This window comes from Scatophagus argus, chromosome 1 (genome assembly GCF_020382885.2).
Source record: "Scatophagus argus isolate fScaArg1 chromosome 1, fScaArg1.pri, whole genome shotgun sequence".
Lineage (NCBI taxonomy): Eukaryota > Metazoa > Chordata > Actinopteri > Scatophagidae > Scatophagus > Scatophagus argus.
Genome location: NC_058493.1, coordinates 17,346,649 through 17,367,779, shown reverse-complemented (window position 1 = coordinate 17,367,779; position 21,131 = coordinate 17,346,649). Strand labels below are relative to the sequence as shown.

General features: G+C 41.1%; 1 protein-coding gene across 4 annotated transcripts; it reads right to left on the bottom strand.

The window, feature by feature from the left end:
• Positions 1-414: 414 nt before the first annotated feature.
• On the bottom strand, positions 415-19,523 carry scube2 (signal peptide, CUB domain, EGF-like 2). Of its 4 annotated transcripts, none has more exons than XM_046388048.1 (23): positions 18,819-19,523; positions 18,187-18,306; positions 17,654-17,779; positions 17,088-17,222; positions 16,079-16,204; positions 15,850-15,966; positions 14,749-14,838; positions 14,062-14,178; positions 13,856-13,978; positions 13,071-13,187; positions 12,778-12,900; positions 12,343-12,459; positions 11,383-11,472; positions 11,114-11,236; positions 10,272-10,439; positions 9,719-9,922; positions 5,148-5,318; positions 3,856-4,023; positions 3,093-3,254; positions 2,816-3,013; positions 2,400-2,552; positions 2,222-2,301; positions 415-1,667 (listed from the first exon to the last, which is right to left on the bottom strand). In XM_046388048.1, the coding sequence occupies exons 1-23, from the start codon at positions 18,904-18,906 to the stop codon at positions 1,521-1,523; spliced, it is 3,063 nt and encodes a 1,020-aa protein (XP_046244004.1). In that variant the 5' UTR covers positions 18,907-19,523; the 3' UTR covers positions 415-1,520. The 4 variants fall into 4 exon arrangements, with proteins under 4 accessions (XP_046244004.1, XP_046243988.1, XP_046243998.1 ...); XM_046388032.1 differs by having other exon boundaries at positions 9,719-9,925; positions 18,819-19,521; XM_046388042.1 differs by having other exon boundaries at positions 9,719-9,925; positions 18,187-18,303; positions 18,819-19,520.
• Positions 19,524-21,131: the final 1,608 nt, after the last annotated feature.

Sequence of the window (21,131 nt, the reverse complement as noted above, 5' to 3'; positions counted from 1 at the left end):
CGGATGAGTTTATGGAGCATAAAATGAACGACCATTCATCCAAACGGTTGGATTGCCAAACTGTGGTCCGTGGAATACCAAAGCGACGTGGGACGTCCAGTATCCGGAATGGAGAATACACTATATAGACAAAACTACCCAGGCACACCTCCTTATGGGGCAGTTTTTCGGGAGCTGGGCTACGTCCCCTTACTTCCAGTGAAGGGAAATCTTGATGCTTCAGCATACCAGGACATGTTGGACAATGCTATGCCTCCAACTACATCCTCAGCTACAGGCAGACATCAGTTCATGGCATTGTGTCTTTTCATGCACAAATGAAACATGTTTGTATGTGAATGAAATGCAGCGTACACAATTAAAGGTGCTGTATAAGAAATAAATACAGTATGGAAATGGAATGAAAAGAAAAACTAGGTTTCCTATCTTTATTTACAGCATATTAGATGTACAAAACCATAAAAATATACATACGTGTGTCATCTAAGACAGGTGAATAGCTCAGTTCTGTTTTACAGGACGTTTCATTTATTTTCTGACCTTGTTTCGTTCACTCTCTCAAATCACTTCACTTCCCTCTCTCTGTGTCTGCAGTGTCTGAACAGTTGTCTTTGGTCGCTAGTTCACAATAAACAATGTACTGATGCATACTGGTGTAATTTTTGCTGAAACGGTTCATGTTTCATAAATGCAGCAAAGCCACTGTAACTTGTTTGGGGGAAATTGAAAAGGTTTTGTTTTATCACTCATTCACTCGCCTTTTATCATCAAATACATGGGCCACCAGCAATTGCAGCAATGCTACAGTGTCAAAAATGTATGTAGCTGCTACAATACATTAGCGTTTTATCTAAAACTTTTTACATCATATACAAAACATTCATCAGAATAATTGCTTTTGTGGTGCCACTACTTCTTTAGTAGTGATAATGTTCCCGAGAAAACATTTGTGCTATATTTGTTTCTGACTCTTAGCAGTAATTCTGTCAGTCAACCTCTACCTGTGAACGTAGCCTACGTGACAACTAGATAAACACGCAATAAACAGTATCACCTGTGTTCAGCATATATCTGTTTAGCTACTGTATTTGTTTTTTGATGCTATTAGAAAATGTGTGATAACGCTGGCGTGTACAGTATTTAGCAAAATTCAAAAAGACGGACCCGTACTTTGAGAACATCCTGAGATCCTGAGAAGCTGACTATAAATTCTAAAGGCGGGTATAAAGTCATTACAATCCTTCTGTTGCTAATTAAAACAAAAGCGAAGCAGTCCACATCCCACTGTTCACGTCTCCCTCTTAAAGCTCCAACTAAAAAGTCCACTTGCTTGACTTGTCCACTTTCTCTTCGGGATATGTTTTATCATGTGTTGCAGTCCACTCTAGCATCAGTCCATGTGAAAACAGATAAGTACAGAATATTCTTAAAGGGGTCAGTGGATAAAACAGATACTGTGGTCAGTATCTAATCTACGTTTTTCATGAAATATCCAGAAACTGTACAGCGACTGGACCATCTTAAGGGCGAAGGAATCTCAGGACTTTGGATCGCAGGAAGCGGATGAAAGATTTGGGGAACATTTCTCTTGATTCTTGTGCTGTGTAGTTGAAAAAGTTCTGTGGGTGAGCCAGCACGTCGAACAGCGCCTTCATGAGTTTCTTGTCCTGATGAGAAAACATGTTACATTAATGGAAAGCAAAAGCGTTTTCATGAGTCCCCAATAGATGGCGCTAAATGCTACCTGGAATTAAGTACTGAATAAGCACAAATCAACTGGCGGAGGATATAACACTAATCTGAGCAGACGTGCCCCAAAAATATGTATTTCTCCTTTTGTTCTTTTTATTTATTTATGATTGTTTTTTTTGTCTTTTTGGATTGGTTATTTTTTACTTTTTGAGGCAGGATGTGGAGTTTTGTCACATTTTTCCCTGGTTAGGACCGAAAAGCTACAAGTGAAACATTTAAAAATATTACAGTATATAAATTTACGCTATATTTAGACATAATAATTGCACACTTTATTTTCTTTATTTACATTATTATGTTTTTGTTTTAACAGACATAACATGTGCCACACAACAATATGTCTGGCAAACGTTTCTTCAATATTTCTCTGGCTGTCTCAATTGCCAAATTCCTGGCTCACTCTGGTCCATACTTAGAAAACAAAATAAAACCTCTTCGGGATCTTTGTTAAACATCTGCAGCTACATACCTTGAGAATTTCCTGGTGATTCTCTGAAGCATACAATCTTCCATCTCTAACTATGTCTTCTATCAGTTCCTGGTAGTCCTCTGAGAATAAGTAAACATGAGTTAAACAGCTCATTGATGCAACCGATCTGCTCAAGTAGCAGCATTGAAGTTATAACATCAAACATTTCTCTTCTTACCATCATACGTCACATACGGGACCTGGAAGCCTTTCCCGCTGTTTCCCTCGTTGGACCTGAACTGTATCCAAAGCCTCTTGGAGCGGGAGGTGAAAGCAATGGGACGTTCGTATGTCTGACAAGTCTCGTAGGTTGTCACAGAGTTGGAGAGGGCTGTGAATTGAAGATGCGAGCGCACAGGACGGCATGCATAATTAGCTTATAACATAAATGCTAGTAGTCTGTTGTAATCCCAGTAAGACAAATAATGTGATAACTTAACTTAACCATGCCTAACACAAACCTTAAAAAAAAACCCTAATCAAAATCAACCAAAACAAATCTTAAACATAAAATAATGATTTACCTCTCGGTGGCTCAGATTTATTTGTTAATTGATACACTTAAACAAACACACACACGCAGTCAAAACTTACAGCTTTTTCTCATTACTAAGTAGTCTCCACACTCATCCTCAATAGGCAGGTAGATTTCTGGGACGACAATAAGGATCCTGCGTTTGGGTGGCGGGTTGATGGTCCAGGTGCACTCGACATTGGCTGGGTAGTTCCCCGGGTAGTTGGGGGACTCAATGTAGCCTGTAAAGTCTCCCAGCTCTCCTCCACACTGACGGTCTGTAAAGAGAACTAGGTGAATTATACTGAATTTGTAATTGGGCACACGTCTCAGAGACACTGCTGTGCACTAACATACTTTTGCACTGCATGATGTTTGTGGAGCCATCGAAGTCGGTGGTCGTGTTTCCAGGGCAGGCGACGCAGTAGTTCTGCCCGAACTCCCCTTGATACGTGCCCGTGGGACAGCGGATACAGCGGTGTGTGCTGGTGTTGTAATAATGTCCCGGAGAGCACTGAACTGCAGGAGCAAAGCGCAGCAAGAAAGGGCTGTAAGTGAATATAACGGCATCATGTGAAAGATTGCACGTCAGTCAAAATGTTCTGCCATGTTGTGCCCAGAAAACCTTTTTAAATCCAATTATAGTATACATAAATACACACTATCATCAAGCTAACCAAACTTTTCCCATGAGCAGTGCCCAATTTGAACCAGAAACACTTTTTATTCTACACATGTAGGCGCGCTTGGGGATTACAGGGTTAGAATTATCCATCGCTCAGGCGTTCGCACTGACTGACACCCCTGCTTCATGAAGAATAAAATGTACAGACAATACAACAGCTGCAGAGGGCAGCAAAGTCCTTGTCAAAACCCAAAACAGCTCCATACACTCAGCAACATCATGTCAGACATTGTCATGTCTGAAAAAAAAACAAGGACCCCAAAACTGTTTTTGAACCAAACAACCATTTCATCAAGTTTGACAGGTTTTCAGAGACTTCCTCAGCTCCAGAAAAGAACCATCTAATCCATTTGTGTTAAAACGTGAGAAACAAGACTAAACTTTACAGATTAGCTTTCCGCCTCGCATTAACAACAACACAGATTACTTTCCAACCTCTGGTCTCACACTCCTGGAAGGTAATGGCCCCACTGCGTTTGGTCACCAGGTTTCCTCCACAAGGGAAGCAGGAGGTGCGTCCCACTTCCGGCTGGTACGTCCCCAGTGGACAGGGCAGGCAGGGGATGAAGCCATCATGAGAGTATTGACCAGGAGAACACTGACCTGAACTCACACAAGCATTAAGTCAAGTCAGAGTGTGAACTGTTAGACACAGCAACATTTTTACTGAATTCTATGTTTGTCTTACTAAACTTTTAGCCATTGTTTTAGTTAGCTGCACAGCTTGTATTAGTTTGAATTTTTTTTATTTTTCATGTGAAACCTAAGAGTAAGTGGAACCTAATGCAAAAGAAGTCTGAGGGAAATAACCTTTCACATAGCGTAACTCCTGGGTGACTAATACAAAGTGGGTGCCAGTGGGAGTCTGCTGATGGCTCTTGTTGTTTAGTCTGACGGAGGAGATGGGATCTGGGATACAGCCACAAAGTGACTCAGATAACAGCACAGGAGGAGACAAAAACATGGTGGCTCCTTCAGCTTTTACTGAGGAGTTAACCTTTTGAATTCAAATACATCTTCAACATCTAAGCTCAAGCTTCTTTGGCTTTACACAAGGCAGAACATCTGCCGGGGAGAGATTTTTATCAAGGCACCAACGCTTCCTGTGTGGCTCTTATTCACAAAACTGTTTTCGTGTACGTTTTGTCTCCTTCTGCGCCTTCACTGACTTTTCTGTTCATTTGCTCCACATTTTATATTTCGGATTGGCTTATGCATTGTCAGAATTTTTTGTTTCACTGTAAATATTGGCTATACAATTTAAACTATGGTCGTAACCAACATGATGAAATTCTAAAAGTCAAATTTGGCCTTAGGTAACAAAATCCACCCACCAGCACCTCCAAAGCTCCCTAATTAACACAGTTTCTTAACTATTCCTTTAACGTGTTCATACTTGTAATGCTCCTAATAGTATTGTGGACAGAACTGTTTAAAAAAGCATATGGCCTGATTATGTTTGCATATGGGTTAAGCAGACTAAAGGCAAACCAGTTTATTCAAAATTAACCTAAACTTGGGACAATAACTGTTCGATGATTTACTTTTTTTTATGCAAGGGGGGGGGGGGGGGTCCTGAATACCCAAATAGGTTTAAAGTTTTCCTTATCTCAACCAACAATCAAATGATAAAGGGTCTCACATGCTGCACAGATTGTAAAGCCCTTGCAGGCACATTTCTAATTTGGAGTTACATAAATCACAGTGACTTGACCTGACTGTCTTACCTCCGCATTCTGACATGTTTCGAGCTCCGACCACCTTGGAGACTTCTCTTCCTTCAGGTCCAGGACAGACCTCACAAGACATCTGTCCCTCCTCATCCTGATATGTTCCAGCGGGACACAACACACACCTTCCCTGATCCCCGTCATAGTAAGTCCCAACACTGCAGCTCACTAACACAAAGGTGGGGAATGACACCAAATTAAATGAAAGGTTAATGATTTACTTGTATACACACACATACACATGCACATATAGGTTCATCCCTGATTAGAGATACCAAATTTTAACTTAAGCCTGAAAGGTTTCTGCACAGAGCTGCTAAGCATGTGGTTGCTTGTCACATCTCTGACAGCTGATAGTTTTGTCTTAGAGCTGTGGAGAGTTTGGGGGGAAAAAAAAACATGTTCTCTGAAGAGATCCATTATTCTCTCAAAAAGAGTACTTTGATATGCAATTAAGTTGAAATACTTTTAATTATTTAAGCTGAAGAAATCTGTCATTTTCTTTACAAACTAAAAACAAACACTCAAGTTAAGGCCACCCAAAACACAGTGATGTGTCTGAACTTGTAATTTATCAATTTAGTAGTCAGATCACAGTCGGTGAGCACTCGTCTACAAAAACAAGGGGAGTTAGACAATGTAAAATGCAGACATGAATCGACAAATTTAGCAGGATGCCCCGTGGCTACACATAATCAAACAGTCCTAACCGCACTGTAGATTTACACTGTAAATACAGCACTTCAACTGCATGACAAGACCATGAAAGTAAAGTAACCCAGACTTCATTAGCTGCCTCTCAAGTGTAATCAAACAGGACCGTGTGCATACTTGAAAAGAATAAACACACCGAAGAGCATCCTAAACACATCAAAGGCAATCGCTGAGCCAGAACAATTTATCAATCTGCTGACAGATTTGAGAGGTTTATTTGAATGGTAATAAAAATGACAAGTATGTCTGACCTTGACTGAGCGTAGCACAGTGTGCTCTGCAGCTGCGTGTTTGACAATAAACTGTACCCTGCAAAATCACTTCTGTTTGATGATTTATCAGACCCCATTGTTCTGTTTTTGCTGGTAGATGCGTATTCTTTGCTGTGTGTGTGTGCACGTCACTTGGGTGGGTTAAATGCAGAGAGCAAATTTCGTTGGAGTGAGTTCCCTCCAATGACAAAATATGTCACTTTATTCAATAACAATAACGTAAAATAACGTGCTTATTGATGAATTATTAAGCACTCATAAACTTTTACACTCTTTAAATTGAAACTCATTAAAAAAGAAACCAGTGACCACAACTTGCGATTAACAACTAGCCGTAAATATTCACAAGATGAAGTGATTGTTGTGTTCTTAGTGTGTGTGCGAGCCAAGCCAGACGATCACATCGACCTTCCAAGCTGGCTTTAGCTCATGGCTGAACTGAAATAATGTACCTAGTGAAGTTAATGATCCAATTTTCACAAAATGCAGTAAAAGTTATATATAAAACTAACTTTTACTGGGTCATAAACATTCTTATGAGTAATGGCTGTCAGCTTGTCATTTCATCAGTGCATAGTATGATTCTAATTACTAAACAAAGTACGGATTTGTACTACAATAAAGAGTACATAACTATGCTGAATGTAGTCTTTTTCTGTGCATTAAAATCAAAGAGGGAGAGGAGGTAGGAAAAGAAAACACAAACAACCGCCATTAATAATACATTTATGGCAAGGACGAACAATTTGACAACAAAAATAATAAATGTAGTGTTTAATTTGTGATGGAAAGATTATTAATTAAAATGTAAGAGGAATTTCTTTCTAATTCTTACTTGACAATGAAAAGACTTATGTGGAATAAAACAGCATTAAGTTCTTCAAAATGCTTCAGCAAACCAAGCCAATCAAGCTGAAATGAGCGAGACAAAAGAGCACCAACTCATCTGCACAGCTGCCTTTGTGCCCTGCATCTGACATGTCCTATCAGGGAGGAACTTTTAATACCATCATAAGCACCATCTCATCCATTAAAAGCAATCTCAGGAGCAAATCAAAGAGAACATTTCCCTCTTATCTCACAAAAGTGCAAAGTCTTGATTAAAGGGACCAACGCAGCATTTTGCTTTGGTTCCTCCCATTCAGAGTGATGCCTGTAATTAATTTGGGAATTACTGCGTCTCTGTGATGGTCTTTAGAACTTGACTTGAAAACTGAAGCTGATCTCAAGAATAAATCAATTAAAGCCAGGGCCCTCAGCCCAAAATGTGCCCCAGTCCAATGTAGCCTTTAAGCTGTGTGTAACTAGAGATACCACTGTCTCTAAAAGCTCGACACACAAAAGCTTTAACGTAGATCCATTATACATGGCTCAGCAAATTGTTCGATTTTCCTCTAAAGAAAGAAAATGTAATTCTCTCAAGAGCAGTTTATTTTTTGAAACCTATTGTTTATTCTGAAAGACCATGAGGAGCCATCATTGCATTGTCCTCTAACAGCTTTTATTTGACAGAGGGAAGCAGTGAGAGAAGAGAGAGAGAGTGAGAGTGAAAGAGAGAAAAAACCTTGAAGCCTTTCAAATGCAAAGAACGCTTCTATAGAGTCCTCGAATTGATGGCCCCAAAGAGGTTTAAAAGACCTTTCACCTCTATTCAAGTCCCCAGTCTTTGCCTACTTGATGACATAGGAAAACACCACGGTATCACAGTGGTAAGGAGCTGAACCCAATAAAAGGGGTCAGGTTTCTGAATCCCCCCATTCTGCTTGGCCCAATCGCTGCTCGCGCCCATCAAGCGGAGGCCCAAACAACTGATGCTAATTGATTCCCATGGTGTGGCTGAAGTCAATTCTCTTTAGCAGTTTAGTGGCTGGGGGTCATGCAAAGTGGCCTCAGCTGGGGGGCAGGGGGGGACGCAGCACTCAAACTGCCAGCTTGAATCAACAGCACTTCCTAAACATCTTCAATGTTTAAACAAACACGCAAACAAGTCGACTACAACAGTCAGAAAGACGTGGACGCACAGCATTCACAACATACGTGAATCATTGGCATTGTTGGACCTGGTTTATATAAATATATAATCTGATCCAGTCACACACTGACAATATCGACTAAAAGCATATCAAGCCTGAACAACAAAATATTTCTAATAATTACTAAAGTAAATTAGCCATACAATTTATTTGATCCGAAACAATGTTCTGGAATATAAACCAATGCGACCAATAATATCACTCAGTCAGAAGAGAAATGCTTTGAAGCATATTCTCTCCAAATGCACAGGGGGCTGTGTTGTCATCCCTCTGAGCTACTGAGAACAAACCCAAATGGGGTTTTCAATGGAATGGGCAAACTGAAAAGGACTAAACTGCACTCCGCGCTAAGCCAGAGCGGGAGGGGGGGGAGGAGGAGGGGAAAAATATAGCTCCTTTAAAGAGCTGGAGGTTAAGAAGAATGCCTTTCAGCCCCTCCACCCCCACACCCCTCCCACCCCAACACCCCCACCCCCAAACTTCTCCCAAATTACATGTCTACACCCCTGCCATGGCCAATAGACTGCTTAATGTTGACCTGAAAGTGCAGCGGGGGAGTTAAGGAATCAACACACTTAAGAGCTGCGTTACTGAAAGACAGACTAATGAACAGGAGCAGTTTGGGTTTGAATCGTGTCAGCACAGCTCGCTTTGATGTTAGCGTAGGGGCCAAACAAATATGCACCGTTATCTCGAGAACTGCAGGATGGCTATAGCTTCACCTACAAGACAAGATATGACACTTTCATCTTCTTTTCATCATCATCAACGGATTCAAACATCTTTGAAATTGGTGGAAGACATGTGCATGTGTGTGTTTTGAACAAAAAGCACACAATTTAAATGAATATTTACACATAACAACAGAGGAAAGGCCCCAGTTTCCTCTCACTGATATTAAGATGAGTGTGCAGCAGGCAGCAAACTTACTGTGAGGCCCGAAATTAGGGGCTCATGGTTCCAACAGCCAGAGAAAACACATGCCACCCTTTAGCTGCCTAACACTGACAGTGTGCGGTCCTATTTAATGAACATTTTCTCCATCGCAGGTTGTATATAAAACACAACCGAGAGGCAAGGAGACCTGCCATCAGCCCTCATGTTACACTCTTATCCCATGGAGATGCTGGAAGATCTCACAGCTTGGAGGGCCAACAACAGTCTCTCTGTTCCTCCATGTGAGCTCGCTCTGCCCTCCAACTAGCTCATTACGGCATGTCTGCAAACCAAATATGGCACTCATCTGGCCAACACCTGCTCCAAATCCAATCATTAAACCAGCTTGTCTAAATATATCCTACTGGCATGGACCATTTCAATTGCATGACTATGAGTCTGTGTGTAGGACCTAGTCAGAATCATTGTTGCCCTGTGTTAGGTGTAACAAAAGTGGTTGAATCTGACCCCTTTTAGAGATGAAAAGCATTAAATGATTCCAGTAGTAGTGATGAACAACACCAGTGATGCGAGGACACGGTAAATGGTGTACATGCCGACCTTTAACATGTTTCTCTGTTGAATAACAAGCAAATACAACAACCAAACTCACCGCATTTCCTGCCCATCAGCACCTGTCCCGCCGCACAGTGTCCTGGCAGCTCTGCCGACTGGCCCAGACTCTTGCTGAGCTCGTAATCAGACCCAGCAAAGTGAAGGTGGAACTGTTCCCGGTTGATAGACTTCCTCAGGGTCCTGATGGTCTTCCTGAGCCTCTTTTCTGAGCGTCGGCGGACACAGTTCAGGTCACAGCTCTCTGCTGAGAGAAGCACTTGAGACTACAACTGTTTCCACAGCTAAATGTCAACTCCCACGCCTATGTCAAGTTGTCCTTTTTGGCCCGATGTTCACATGCTTCCCTCGACATTCACTCAAAGGTATCATCAAGTCAGTGGAAAAGCCACCACTTAAAAATAATTCAAGGAAATAAAACGAACAGCTCAGCCCTGCATCCCAGCTAAGAGCCCACCACCACGGCCAAGTCAAAACAGGAGATACTTTAACAGCTTGGTTTGTTCGGTGACAAACAGACAGCAGCAAAAGAAAGATGGAGAAGAAGAGGCAAAGGTCACAGTCAGGCAGAGAGGAAGCGCAGAGAGACCAACCTGTTACCTCCTCTAGGTTCACATCCAGCTCAAACTCAGCTGTAATCGAGGAGCCGTCCTCCTCGCCAGCTTTCCTGCCGTGGCGGCTGCGCATTCGCTGTCCGGACGAGGTGCAACGCAGGCTCACATAGCTGAACTGGACATTTTCAGTGAAGAGGAACCTGCTATCTGTGGACATGGGATGGCCATGCCACCGCCAGCATACGAATACAGACAAACAACACACACACACACACAATCTCAGTACGACAGAGAATAAACAAGCAACTAATTTAATGGTTATAGCAAATGTCACCCTGTACACATGCTGTTTAAAACAATCCTTAAAAGGGGTTAATTTGATCATTTTCTTTTGTTATGTAGACTAAGAGCTGAAAAAAGGATGTTATGTGACAATTACAGTGACAATTTCTTTTATTTGAAACAATTATGTGCTTATTTAAGTGACTGTGAGGGATGTAAAAGACCATGCCAAAACCCTTTGGCAAAGCAAAATAATCCCACAATCGGAACCCCCTTTGATTGATGGCTAGGTCAGACTCAACTGAAAGGCATGGCATGGCTAATTACATCCTCCCCTGTCACTGCCAGACAAAGTGCTGCGCTGATACGTTCAAGACTCTCAAAACCACATCACTTTCCCCACAAATTTCTTTCACATTTGCCTTTGGTTTTTGGTTTACTTTAAATCAGCCTTCAGGTCTGCTTTATCTTCTAAAGACTGTGGCTTTCGATTCTGGCAGTTCTTGGTAAAGCCAAAGTGTTTTTTAACCAGAAAGAGCTGCAATTTTAAATCTTGTGCTTGGAGGCATTGTTGCGTTATTGTGTGGCAACCCCTGTACCTGAGTGTGCTGAGTTTAAACTCTGCTTGAGTTTCTCCTGACTTCGCTTTAAGTTGCATTTTGCAGTGCCAGACCTAAACGTGGCTGTGGTCTTGATGCGTGGAACACTGGCCATTTCTCTACCTGCAGGACAGAGGGACCCAAAACCTTATCATTTTGAACAACTTACATATCAACCGAAAACAAGGAAAGACCAAGTTGTTCCAGAGTTACTGTTTTGTGCGGCAGAGCAGAAAGATAGATGTAAATCTGCGATGTTTTGTACTCGCCTAAGCAGTTCAAGCCGCTGTTGTTCTTTTGTCCGTCAGCCAGGCAAGGCAAAGGCATTCCACAGGTCACCGTGTAGGAATCCTCCGTACCTGAAAACACACAAGAGGCCGTGGCATACAGGCCAAACACGGACAAAAGTTAAGGCCACAAAAGCCAAGTCAGAGAGAGCAAACAGACAGCATGTAGGAACATGAAGAGTTGATGCTGATGGCTGTTCACACAACTAGATCTAACAGCTTGACTTACTGACTGATTGCGTTTCCATTAGCACGCCTCAGCCGTGCTACATCAAGTGATACCTGCACCGTACCACACGGTTTGGGTCTTAACTAAGGTGTATGAAGTCATGTCATCTGACTGGATAAACATACTGTGGAAGTCACTGCTCTTATTGTTCAACATACAGAAAGCAGCCTTATTATTTTCTGAAGCCCACTCGTCCTTTTCATTGTTTCAAGCTAACATGAAAACCAAAAGTCAAGTGGAAAATTAGTGCAATTGGCAAAGTGAGCAACTAAATGGATTAGTTAAGCCTTTCGGCTGCCTTTAAGCAGCACATCATGCCTTTTACTGGTTTTTGTTAAATGTTTTTGTTCAATTCTTTAGGCAACCTAAACACAGTAGGTTGCTAAATTGTTGGATGGGAGCAAAATGTTTTTATTTGTTTGATCAATAATAAGAACAGGAAAATGTACAGAACAGAACAGAACTGACAGTTGATTCCTATGTTACGCAAGCACTAGCATATGTACATTAGTTTTGCATGTCAGCCTTGTTTCATTTAGAGGTGTTGCGCAAACCCATCCAACCCAACATCAAATTATGGTAAGTCAAACCACATCCTCTGCAGTCTTACAGATACAGAGTTAGAAATACTCTCACTGAATAGATTCTAAGGTTATCTAGGTTATCAGGCCAGCTTAATTGCACCATAAGGAGAAAAGGCTCAACCAACTTACCACTGCTGATGTGAACTTGAGACTGGCATGTCAGGAAGCAGCGGTCCCCTCCCTCCTGCTTACTACAGTTCAAGGTAGGTTTAGAGGGGGGGTTAGCAGGTGGTAAACCCTCAGCCTCTAGATAGAAACCACAACAAAACTCAAAGGTAAAAAAGAACAACCTTTGGCTGTAACAAGGAGGAAGAGGCACACGAAAGTGAGGCAAACATCCTGAAAGCACCGACAGCATCACAGCATTTTGTTTGTCTTACACAAGCACGAGAAAACCAAGTGACAGAGAATTAAAGAGAAAAAAAGAGAACAGAATTCAAAGTATCTCCTGTTTTTGTCCCCCATGTTTTAGACCAAAACGTGGGATGTCACACAATTTTCAAAGAGATGGGACAACAGCACTCAAAAGATATGCCTCTCACGTACGGAGAGTCACCGGCTTACCAACGCAGTCCTTTTTGTTCCAGTGTAGCTTATAGCCAGGATGGCAGAAGCATTCATATCCACCCATGGTGTTCTCACAGCCCTGCTCGCAACCGCCATTGTTCACACTGCATTCATTTATATCTGAGACAAAAAGGGAAAATCATTATTATAATTACAGGGTCCATTTTTGCAACGTGCTGAGCTCATGTTCACTTCTGTATGCTTCTCGGTCCAACACCTCTCTAAATAGAGCACTTGTGTGCTATGCTCAGGTTGTTATGTGTAATTCCCTCCACCCAGTGCCGACTCACCTCCGCAGTGGGCCAGTCCGTACATGGTGTAGCCTTTGTTGCACAGACACTGAAAACCACCAGGGGAGTTCACACATGTGTGATCGCATGTCCGCTCGAAAAAACACTCATCTATATCTGTAATCAAAATCAGGCAGATGACATAATAGCAGGGCAGTCAGTTGCAATCATATTCAGGAGGGATTTCCCACCCACAGACACGTGTTCGTATTTGATCCAGAATTTTCCCACTCAGTGAAATGTGACCTGTACAGTGTGCTACATCAGGTTAAACAGCACTGGTTTTTAGTGATAAACAACGGGTAAAAAAGAAGGCAGCGTTTCATTGAGATGCTTTAAGATTTAATTGCATTTGCATCGGGTCAGTGTTATTAAAGGCACAGTCTGATCCAAAGTTTCATAAAAGCCTAAAAATGAAGACACAGGAAAGGAACTGCTGTCATACTATTGCATACATATCTCATCATCATCATCATCATCATCATCATCCTCATCATCTCTCTGACAATAAGACACAAATGCAGAGCTAAATTCCAGAGAGACTATAAAATAATTTTTTCTGATCAGTTAAAAACAAAGTAAATCCCTTTAAAGACCTTTTAAATTACAACTTCAATGTGAGTATTCCTTATCTAAAGTGAAGCCTTTTAAACCTCATAAGAAGGGATGCTCAAAGAAGCTGCTGCACAAGCATGTCTGACATCCAACTTCATGCAACTCAAATTTTGTCCCAACCATTGCTCTCTGTCCAGTTTGAATAAAACAGTTTAGGAGGCCATTTCTACCTTGACAAGAACGTTCATCTGCCAGCAGCTTGAAGCCTTTTCTGCAGTTGCACTCAAAGCTACCGATGGTGTTCCTGCAGGAGTGTTCGCAGCCGCCGTTGTGAAGCTCACACTCGTCGATATCTGTGGGAAATAGATGGTATCTTGTCAACAAATCAGTGTTTCAATACACCGACGCTCTCTGTGAAGGCAGTTCGTGGGCTGACCTTTGCATGTTTTTCCATCCGGCTGCAGCGTGAAGCCGACAGGGCAGCTGCAGCGCACGCCTGTGGATGTGTCTTTACAGGTACAGTCACAGCCTCCATTGTTCACCGCACAGGTCTCTGAAATCACAGCACACAAAGTGAATGTATGTGAAGGCCCTTCCTCCTTGTGAAAAATGTCACAATATTCCTCAATGTCACATTGGAGACCATTAGTAAAGGAGAACTTTGACTATCTGCTCATTGCGCTCTCAAAACAGAAACTTACATATGATACAAGTATTATTATTATTGTTGTCATTAAGACTGGACAAGCATCACAGAGCTCATGTGCTAGACAAGGACTTGGTAAAAAGCCAAAGACATGATATTTTGCATGTATTGAGTGACCCAGAATCACACAATTGATAAATACTAACTACACAAGAAAAGATTCACACGCTGTGCTTCCAAAGTGTGAGGAAAACGTGAAATGTACCACACTGTCACAAATGCATATTTTTCAGGGAGGAAACTGGGGGCGAGAAAGCGAGTGCGTAGTCATTTCACAGTTTGCTCAAAAGTCTGAGGAATGCATCGGTTTACTAGACATTAGCAACAGTCCTGAGTAGTTCCTGGCAGCTCAGCACACCATCAGGTAAAACACGCATCACGCTGTAAGGCCCTGAATGTTGCGAATGCAGTTATTACCCATTAACAGTCTTCGTTTAACTCGTTTGTCCACCTCAGTAAAGGATGTGGCGTTGTGGTCCGAGGACTCAGTGGTGGCTTCATCTCGTTCTGCGACACACAAGACTCATCATTAACAGAGTAAGAACTGGTACACAGATCCACTACATCCACTAAATAACACAAGACTTTTCCACTAACTTAAGCTCTGGGTGTTGGTCACCTTTCAGTAAGCGGACGCATGTTTACACTTGAGATATTCAGCTTGTAGTGGCTTGGTGTGTGTCAGATAACACAGCAGATAAGTAAAGTGAATTTGGAGACAACATCACAGAGATACGCCTGGACCTCACACACACTGCTGCTGGAGAGAGTGATATCACCCAGTATATGATCCTTATCCGTCATAAACATTGTGTGGAAAAATGCACACTGGCAAACAGCAGAGTTGTCAGAAAGAAATGCTTCCAGTTACTGTGTTTTTCATTCATACATCAAGACTCTGCTGTGCTAAAGACACAAAGTGCAACCTACTGTAAGCTGCTCCGTAACCTGAGATCTAGTTTTGTTATAATCTGAAGTGAAATTACAATAACACAAGGCCACCCAAAATGGGTGAATCATACCTGCATCTTCCCTATTCTGTTTAAATAAAAAAAAAACCCAACCATCAGCACTGATGGACGAGATGACAGACTGATGCCAAGAAATATGAAAAACACACTGAAAAATCAGACTACTTTATCAACCAGTTTTAACATGCAATCCTCAATCCATGCATCGTCATCTAAGACTTAGTAGGGTTTTTTTTATGGCCGCAATATTACATCCAAATGAAACACTCGAGACACCTTGTGCATCATTGTCCATGCGTTTCCCCAAAAATTTGGTGTATATTTGACATCTTGGGAAACTTGTGGATCTCTTTAGAATTTGCAATAATGTTGTGGGGGGTTGAAAAATGTTTGGCTGCATAGCTTTAGTTAAAAGTGAAAGTTGTTTAGTTTAAAAGTTTTAAGAAGCGCTTTCGCGTGGAGTTTCAAAAATGGATGGGGAGAATATTAAACACACCAGAAGTAAACAGAAACATGTTAAACATGTGTCTACAAAAAACATGCTTACCCACACACGACCTCTTGTCGGGCTGCAGGGTATATCTGACGTGACACCTGCATATGGGGCCGTTCTCCGTGTCCTCGCAGGTGTGCTGGCAGCCTCCGTTGCCATGGTTACAGGTTACTGCATGGTCAACAACACGCAACCATAAGACGTGAAATCAGTGCGTCATTTGAAGCCGTGAACTGTGTGTATGTGTGCGCGCAGTGAGGAGTTTGTGCCGTTGAGCACGTACAGATGCAGCCTCTCTGGTTCCTGGCCAGCTCAAAGCCCGGACGACACTCACAGGCTACACCCCCTTTGGGTGTCTCTTTGCAGATGTGGGCGCAGCCATGCTCCTTATTCATACAGTTGAGGCCCTCTGAGATAGAGAGAGAAGTACACAATGAAACTCTCCTACAGTGACTGACCGGCTGCACACAAAGGCACACATACTCAGAGATTAGTCTGGCACCCTCAAAGACACTGATTGTTCTCACGCCTTCACAATCCTAAAACATCCACCAGTGTTATTTTCAGCACTTGCAGAGAAGAAAAGGAAATTTTGCAAGCAGTGCAAGCAAGTTGCTCAGAAAGTTGATTCCCTGAAAACAATGCTCCACAAACTCTTCTAGCATCCACAACATACTCAGTATTGCTTTGAGCTGTAAAATGAGAAGAACAGAAGAGCACCATTTATATGGATGGGTCACAGCTGAGTGGATAGGTCTACAGGATTTAAAGGGGTTGTCAAGACCCGATGGAGTGGAAATCACTTGCATTTAAGTTGACTTCAGTCAAGAAGACAAAACAAAAGCACTTGAGACTAATCTGTGACATAGACCACATAGACGCGAGTGTTGCAGTTATTAACTCATTTTGTTCCCTGGGACACAGAGATCCTTTTCCCACAGCATGTCGCTGCTGCAGATAAAAGCTCAGTGACGGCAGCCAGCTTGAACCTGTCACCCCTCATTGTGCCGTCAATCTTACATTTGTATGTGAACATTTGAGACTTTGCTACATAATTCTCTGTCTTTTTTTTGCACAGCTTAATACAACTTGACGATACAAGCATCAACAAACACACACAAAGAATACAAACTCGAAAAGCTTTATACAATTTCAGTTTGTTCCGACGATTTAAATTGCATTTAAATTTGCGGGAAGTGTGACAAAACATCTTCAATAATTGTGAGGTTGTCACAGTAATGGATGCAGGTATGACTGCTGTTTACAGAGCGAGCGTGTGTGTTGTAACTCACCCACAGAGCGGTGGATGCATGTGTGCTGGTTGTCGCTGAGGAAGAAGCCGTCTTTGCAGCGGCACTCATAGCTGCCCATGGTGTTGACACAAGTGTGTTGGCACCCACCATTGTTGAACTTGCATTCATCCACATCTACGGGACATGGGATTGATTGCTTTAATTAATAGAGTTTACAAAACTCCAGAAAATGATATATATATTAAATATTAAATTTAAAACTGACTTTTCACAAATAAGCTTTTAACTATTCCAGTCAAACAAGCCTGTTTTATCCTGTGTTTTCAACACATGAAAATAAAGCTTTCTCAAAAAAAAAATCAAATTTCAGACAAATTTCATTTTGAATCTGCTGAAACGCTGCATGAACAAAAACAAAAATATTTGTATTAAACTACTTTTAATAGGTTTAGCAAAGAGGGCTAAAAACAAAATGTCTGAGCGAGTGTGAGAAACTTCACATACAGCCCACACAAATGCGAACTCTTCACCATCACAGCTGATGATTCAACCTCTCTGTCTATCATGAAAAGGTTATTTACTTAACGTTTTGAAGCTGTTCTTACCGAGACAGTTATGTCCATCATGGGCCAAATTGAATCCGTCATAACAAGTGCAGCGATAATTGCCTGGTATATTGTTGCACTCATGCACACAGCCACCATTATACTCCAAGTCACATTCATCAGTATCTGGGAAGTGAACACCACATAGATTAATGTTCACCTACTGATCAAAAACTTAAAATGCTAAACTTTATGCCGTAACAGTAAGAACAAGAGCTTGAGTGCAATAACACGTATGATGTATATCTGAAAGAAAAACATGAAGATTAAATAAGTACAGATATCACAAAATGTATTCCCCGTATAAAGTCAGAAACCTTGCCTCAAAAGATTAACAAATGCTATGATGTGGTAATTCCAAACATGTAATTGATATTACAAACATCAATTGTATAACTATCCAAAGGCCACAGTAGAATCAAACATGTGGCCAAACATCCACAGTCTGTCATCCCACTTTGACACTGAGACAGTTTTGGCAACCAGATATGAATGTGAACCAAACAGCTCAAAAAAAAAAGGAGATACATTACCTTCGCAGTGTTTTCCATCTCCTTTAAATCCTGCTTTACACGTGCACTTGTATGAGCTTTGAGTAGTCTGACAAATAGCATCAATGTGACAGCCGTCGCTTCCCTCTGCACATGGATCTGCTGAATACCACAGGGGTCTTAATCGTCACGATTACCAAAATACATTTCAGTGGTCTCATGAGTCGAACAGTTAACCATATTTGCACTTCTAAGTTGGTCATATGTTGTGAGAACTGACTGTAGCAAAGACGACAAGCAAGAAAACTCGGATTTGCTGACTACTGATTTAACAACAAAACAAACACGAAACACTAAAACAGAAACTTGATATAGCATTCCACAGCAGGTAATTTCAAAATCTTGCAACAAACATATAAATTAATTAATTAAAAACCTGAAAGTGAATAAGTTACATACAAAACAAAGTTTGTCTTACAACTTAAGTGCAACTTAAGTTTCCCACAATGACAGTGATTTGTATAGAACCACACATTTAGAAATTAAAAGTAAATTTAAAAGTCACCACTTGGAAAACAACAAGAGCGCACTCCTGAAAGCGTGCGTAAAGTAGCACTCTCCACGACTGGAAAACACAACACACACGCATGCACACACACTCAGTACAGTCCCACCTCGAATCTCTGGAAGCGCTGTGTTTTGGCGACTATTTAACAAGAGCAAAAACAAACAAAAGTCCCTTGCAGCCCAAATAGCTCCCATGGTGATATGATCCAAGTTTAGAGGTCTTCTCAAAAGGACGCGTACGCACTGAAATCGTGACCGAGCGTCCGCCTCATTTTCATTCTAGCCTGTCAATCTGCTTCACAAGGGCCTTTTGAAAAGAGAAAGGGGTAAGTGTGTGTGTGTGTGTGTGTGTGTGTGTGTGTGTTTGAGATACCGAGGAGAGCGTGCGCGCGCGTACACGTGAGTGAACACCCCCCACAATGTCAAGTCAGTCAGAAAATCAATGCGAAACCGGAAGTTCGCGTAAAATGTTACAACGTCTGTTCGCTGAAGAGGCTTTTATTTTGAAAGTGAAGACGTTCATTTGATAAACCTGAGTTCTTTTAAAGTATCTACTCGCTAAGGATGGCCTTTGGTATTACTTTAATGTGGAAAAGGCTAAATGCGATCAAAAGACAAAAATACAAATAACTGAACAGCATAATGTGTCGTCATTGACAGCTAGCTAGCTACCCTCTAGCTAACTAGCTAGTCCTACAAGAGTACACAAAACGTTCACAAAACAACGTGGTTGCTAGGCAACGCACGTTCGACGGTTCTAATTTACAATGGCTTCGAAAACGACTCGGCCGTTGAAACAGGGTGCTTTCATTTTATTACCATTTTGATAGCCATATAAAGTTACATTGTTACACTGGATGAAAAGAAAACAACAGCTAGCTAGAATTAAACACTGAAAAACCGCATTTCTCTATTATAACCTGTGTTGGGTCACTGTTTCAAATAAATCTTTATTTTCCTTCAAACCTATGTATCATTTGTGAAAGCTAAACAAAATTACCCTAAAAACGTGGAAATACATACTGCAGTCCGCTTTCACGACAGTCACAAGTCTCCAAATGGACTCTTTTGTGCGCTTACTTTTGTTTTCAGGCGTTTCAATAGCTAGTATCAATAAGCAGATTTCAACGACGAAACAAATGACGTGACATATTAGATTCTGTGTTGTTTGCGGTTTGTCATTCGTCTGTATTATACGCGACCAAAAATGTTGCCTGCATTTTTTTTTGTTGTTTGTTTGTTTGTTTTTGATTAGGGTTGCGTTTGAGTTTAGAATCAAATTCGAAGTTGATTTCGATTTCAGCAGTGAAAACGTGAAACCCCCGTCTCAATATAACAGGGTTAGTAACAGGTTACAAGGTAAATCAATACAATATGCAGGTAAAAGTAAGATTTAAAAAATCGGTGTAAACCTGTGTGTAAAACAATTCAATGAAACGCAGAGAAAACTCAAATAACCAAGCAAACTGACACACTGGTGCGTTCAATGCCTACCCCCGTTGATGGGAAAACTATCTCCCATGTAGCTCTTGTGCACCACCTACTGGTACAAATAAATATCACAAGCAGACTTTTTTTCCCCAATTTTTATTACAATACAGATCTACTTTGTGATACAGAATACAAAGAAGCATTGCATGTTCAAAGGAAGTGCACAAAATTAATAACAAACTTTCTTGAAAGGCTCTACACCAGTTATCAAAAATTCTGTTAAAAAAGGTTTTGAAATAAATAAATATAAATTACATGATAATCATAATGAAAAGGTCAGGTAATTCATTAAGGCACATCTCACATACAAAATGTACCTCGCAAAAAAAAAACAAAAAACAATATGGCAACTCCCTAAGGACAAAAACAAGCTTATTTTCCCAGCTTAAAAGGGAGCAGCATTTCTCCTTTTAAGAATCATAAACATGTTCAGCATTTAACTACCCTGCCGCAGAAAAGTTTATATATTAAGCAACTTTACAGAGCATTGTCTGTCAATTCATGAAGTATGAGATTGGATTGGTTACAATATTGCAAACAAACAAAAATCCAAAAAGCAACCGTTGTCACTGCAGTATTAATTTTAAACTGTATGCACCATGGCTAAAATTGTGCAATTTGAGCATTATTTTAACATGACAGACACATGAAAATGAATTGTGATTAGAAAAAGTGGAAAATTATTGCTGTAATAATGCATGCTTTTTGCAAGCCAATTTGGTTGAATAAGGATCCATCCCTTTGCACTTTATTAGTGAAAGAGACAGAATGCCCCCAGAGCGCTTCTCACATTCAAAACGTCTGCATAGTTTGAACTTTGACAATTGCCTCTGAAGATAAATCACAGCAATGACAACCAAACATTTTCTCTAACAGCAGTTTTCTGCTAAAAATGTAAAGTAACCGTTAAACATAGGTCATGTGTTTCC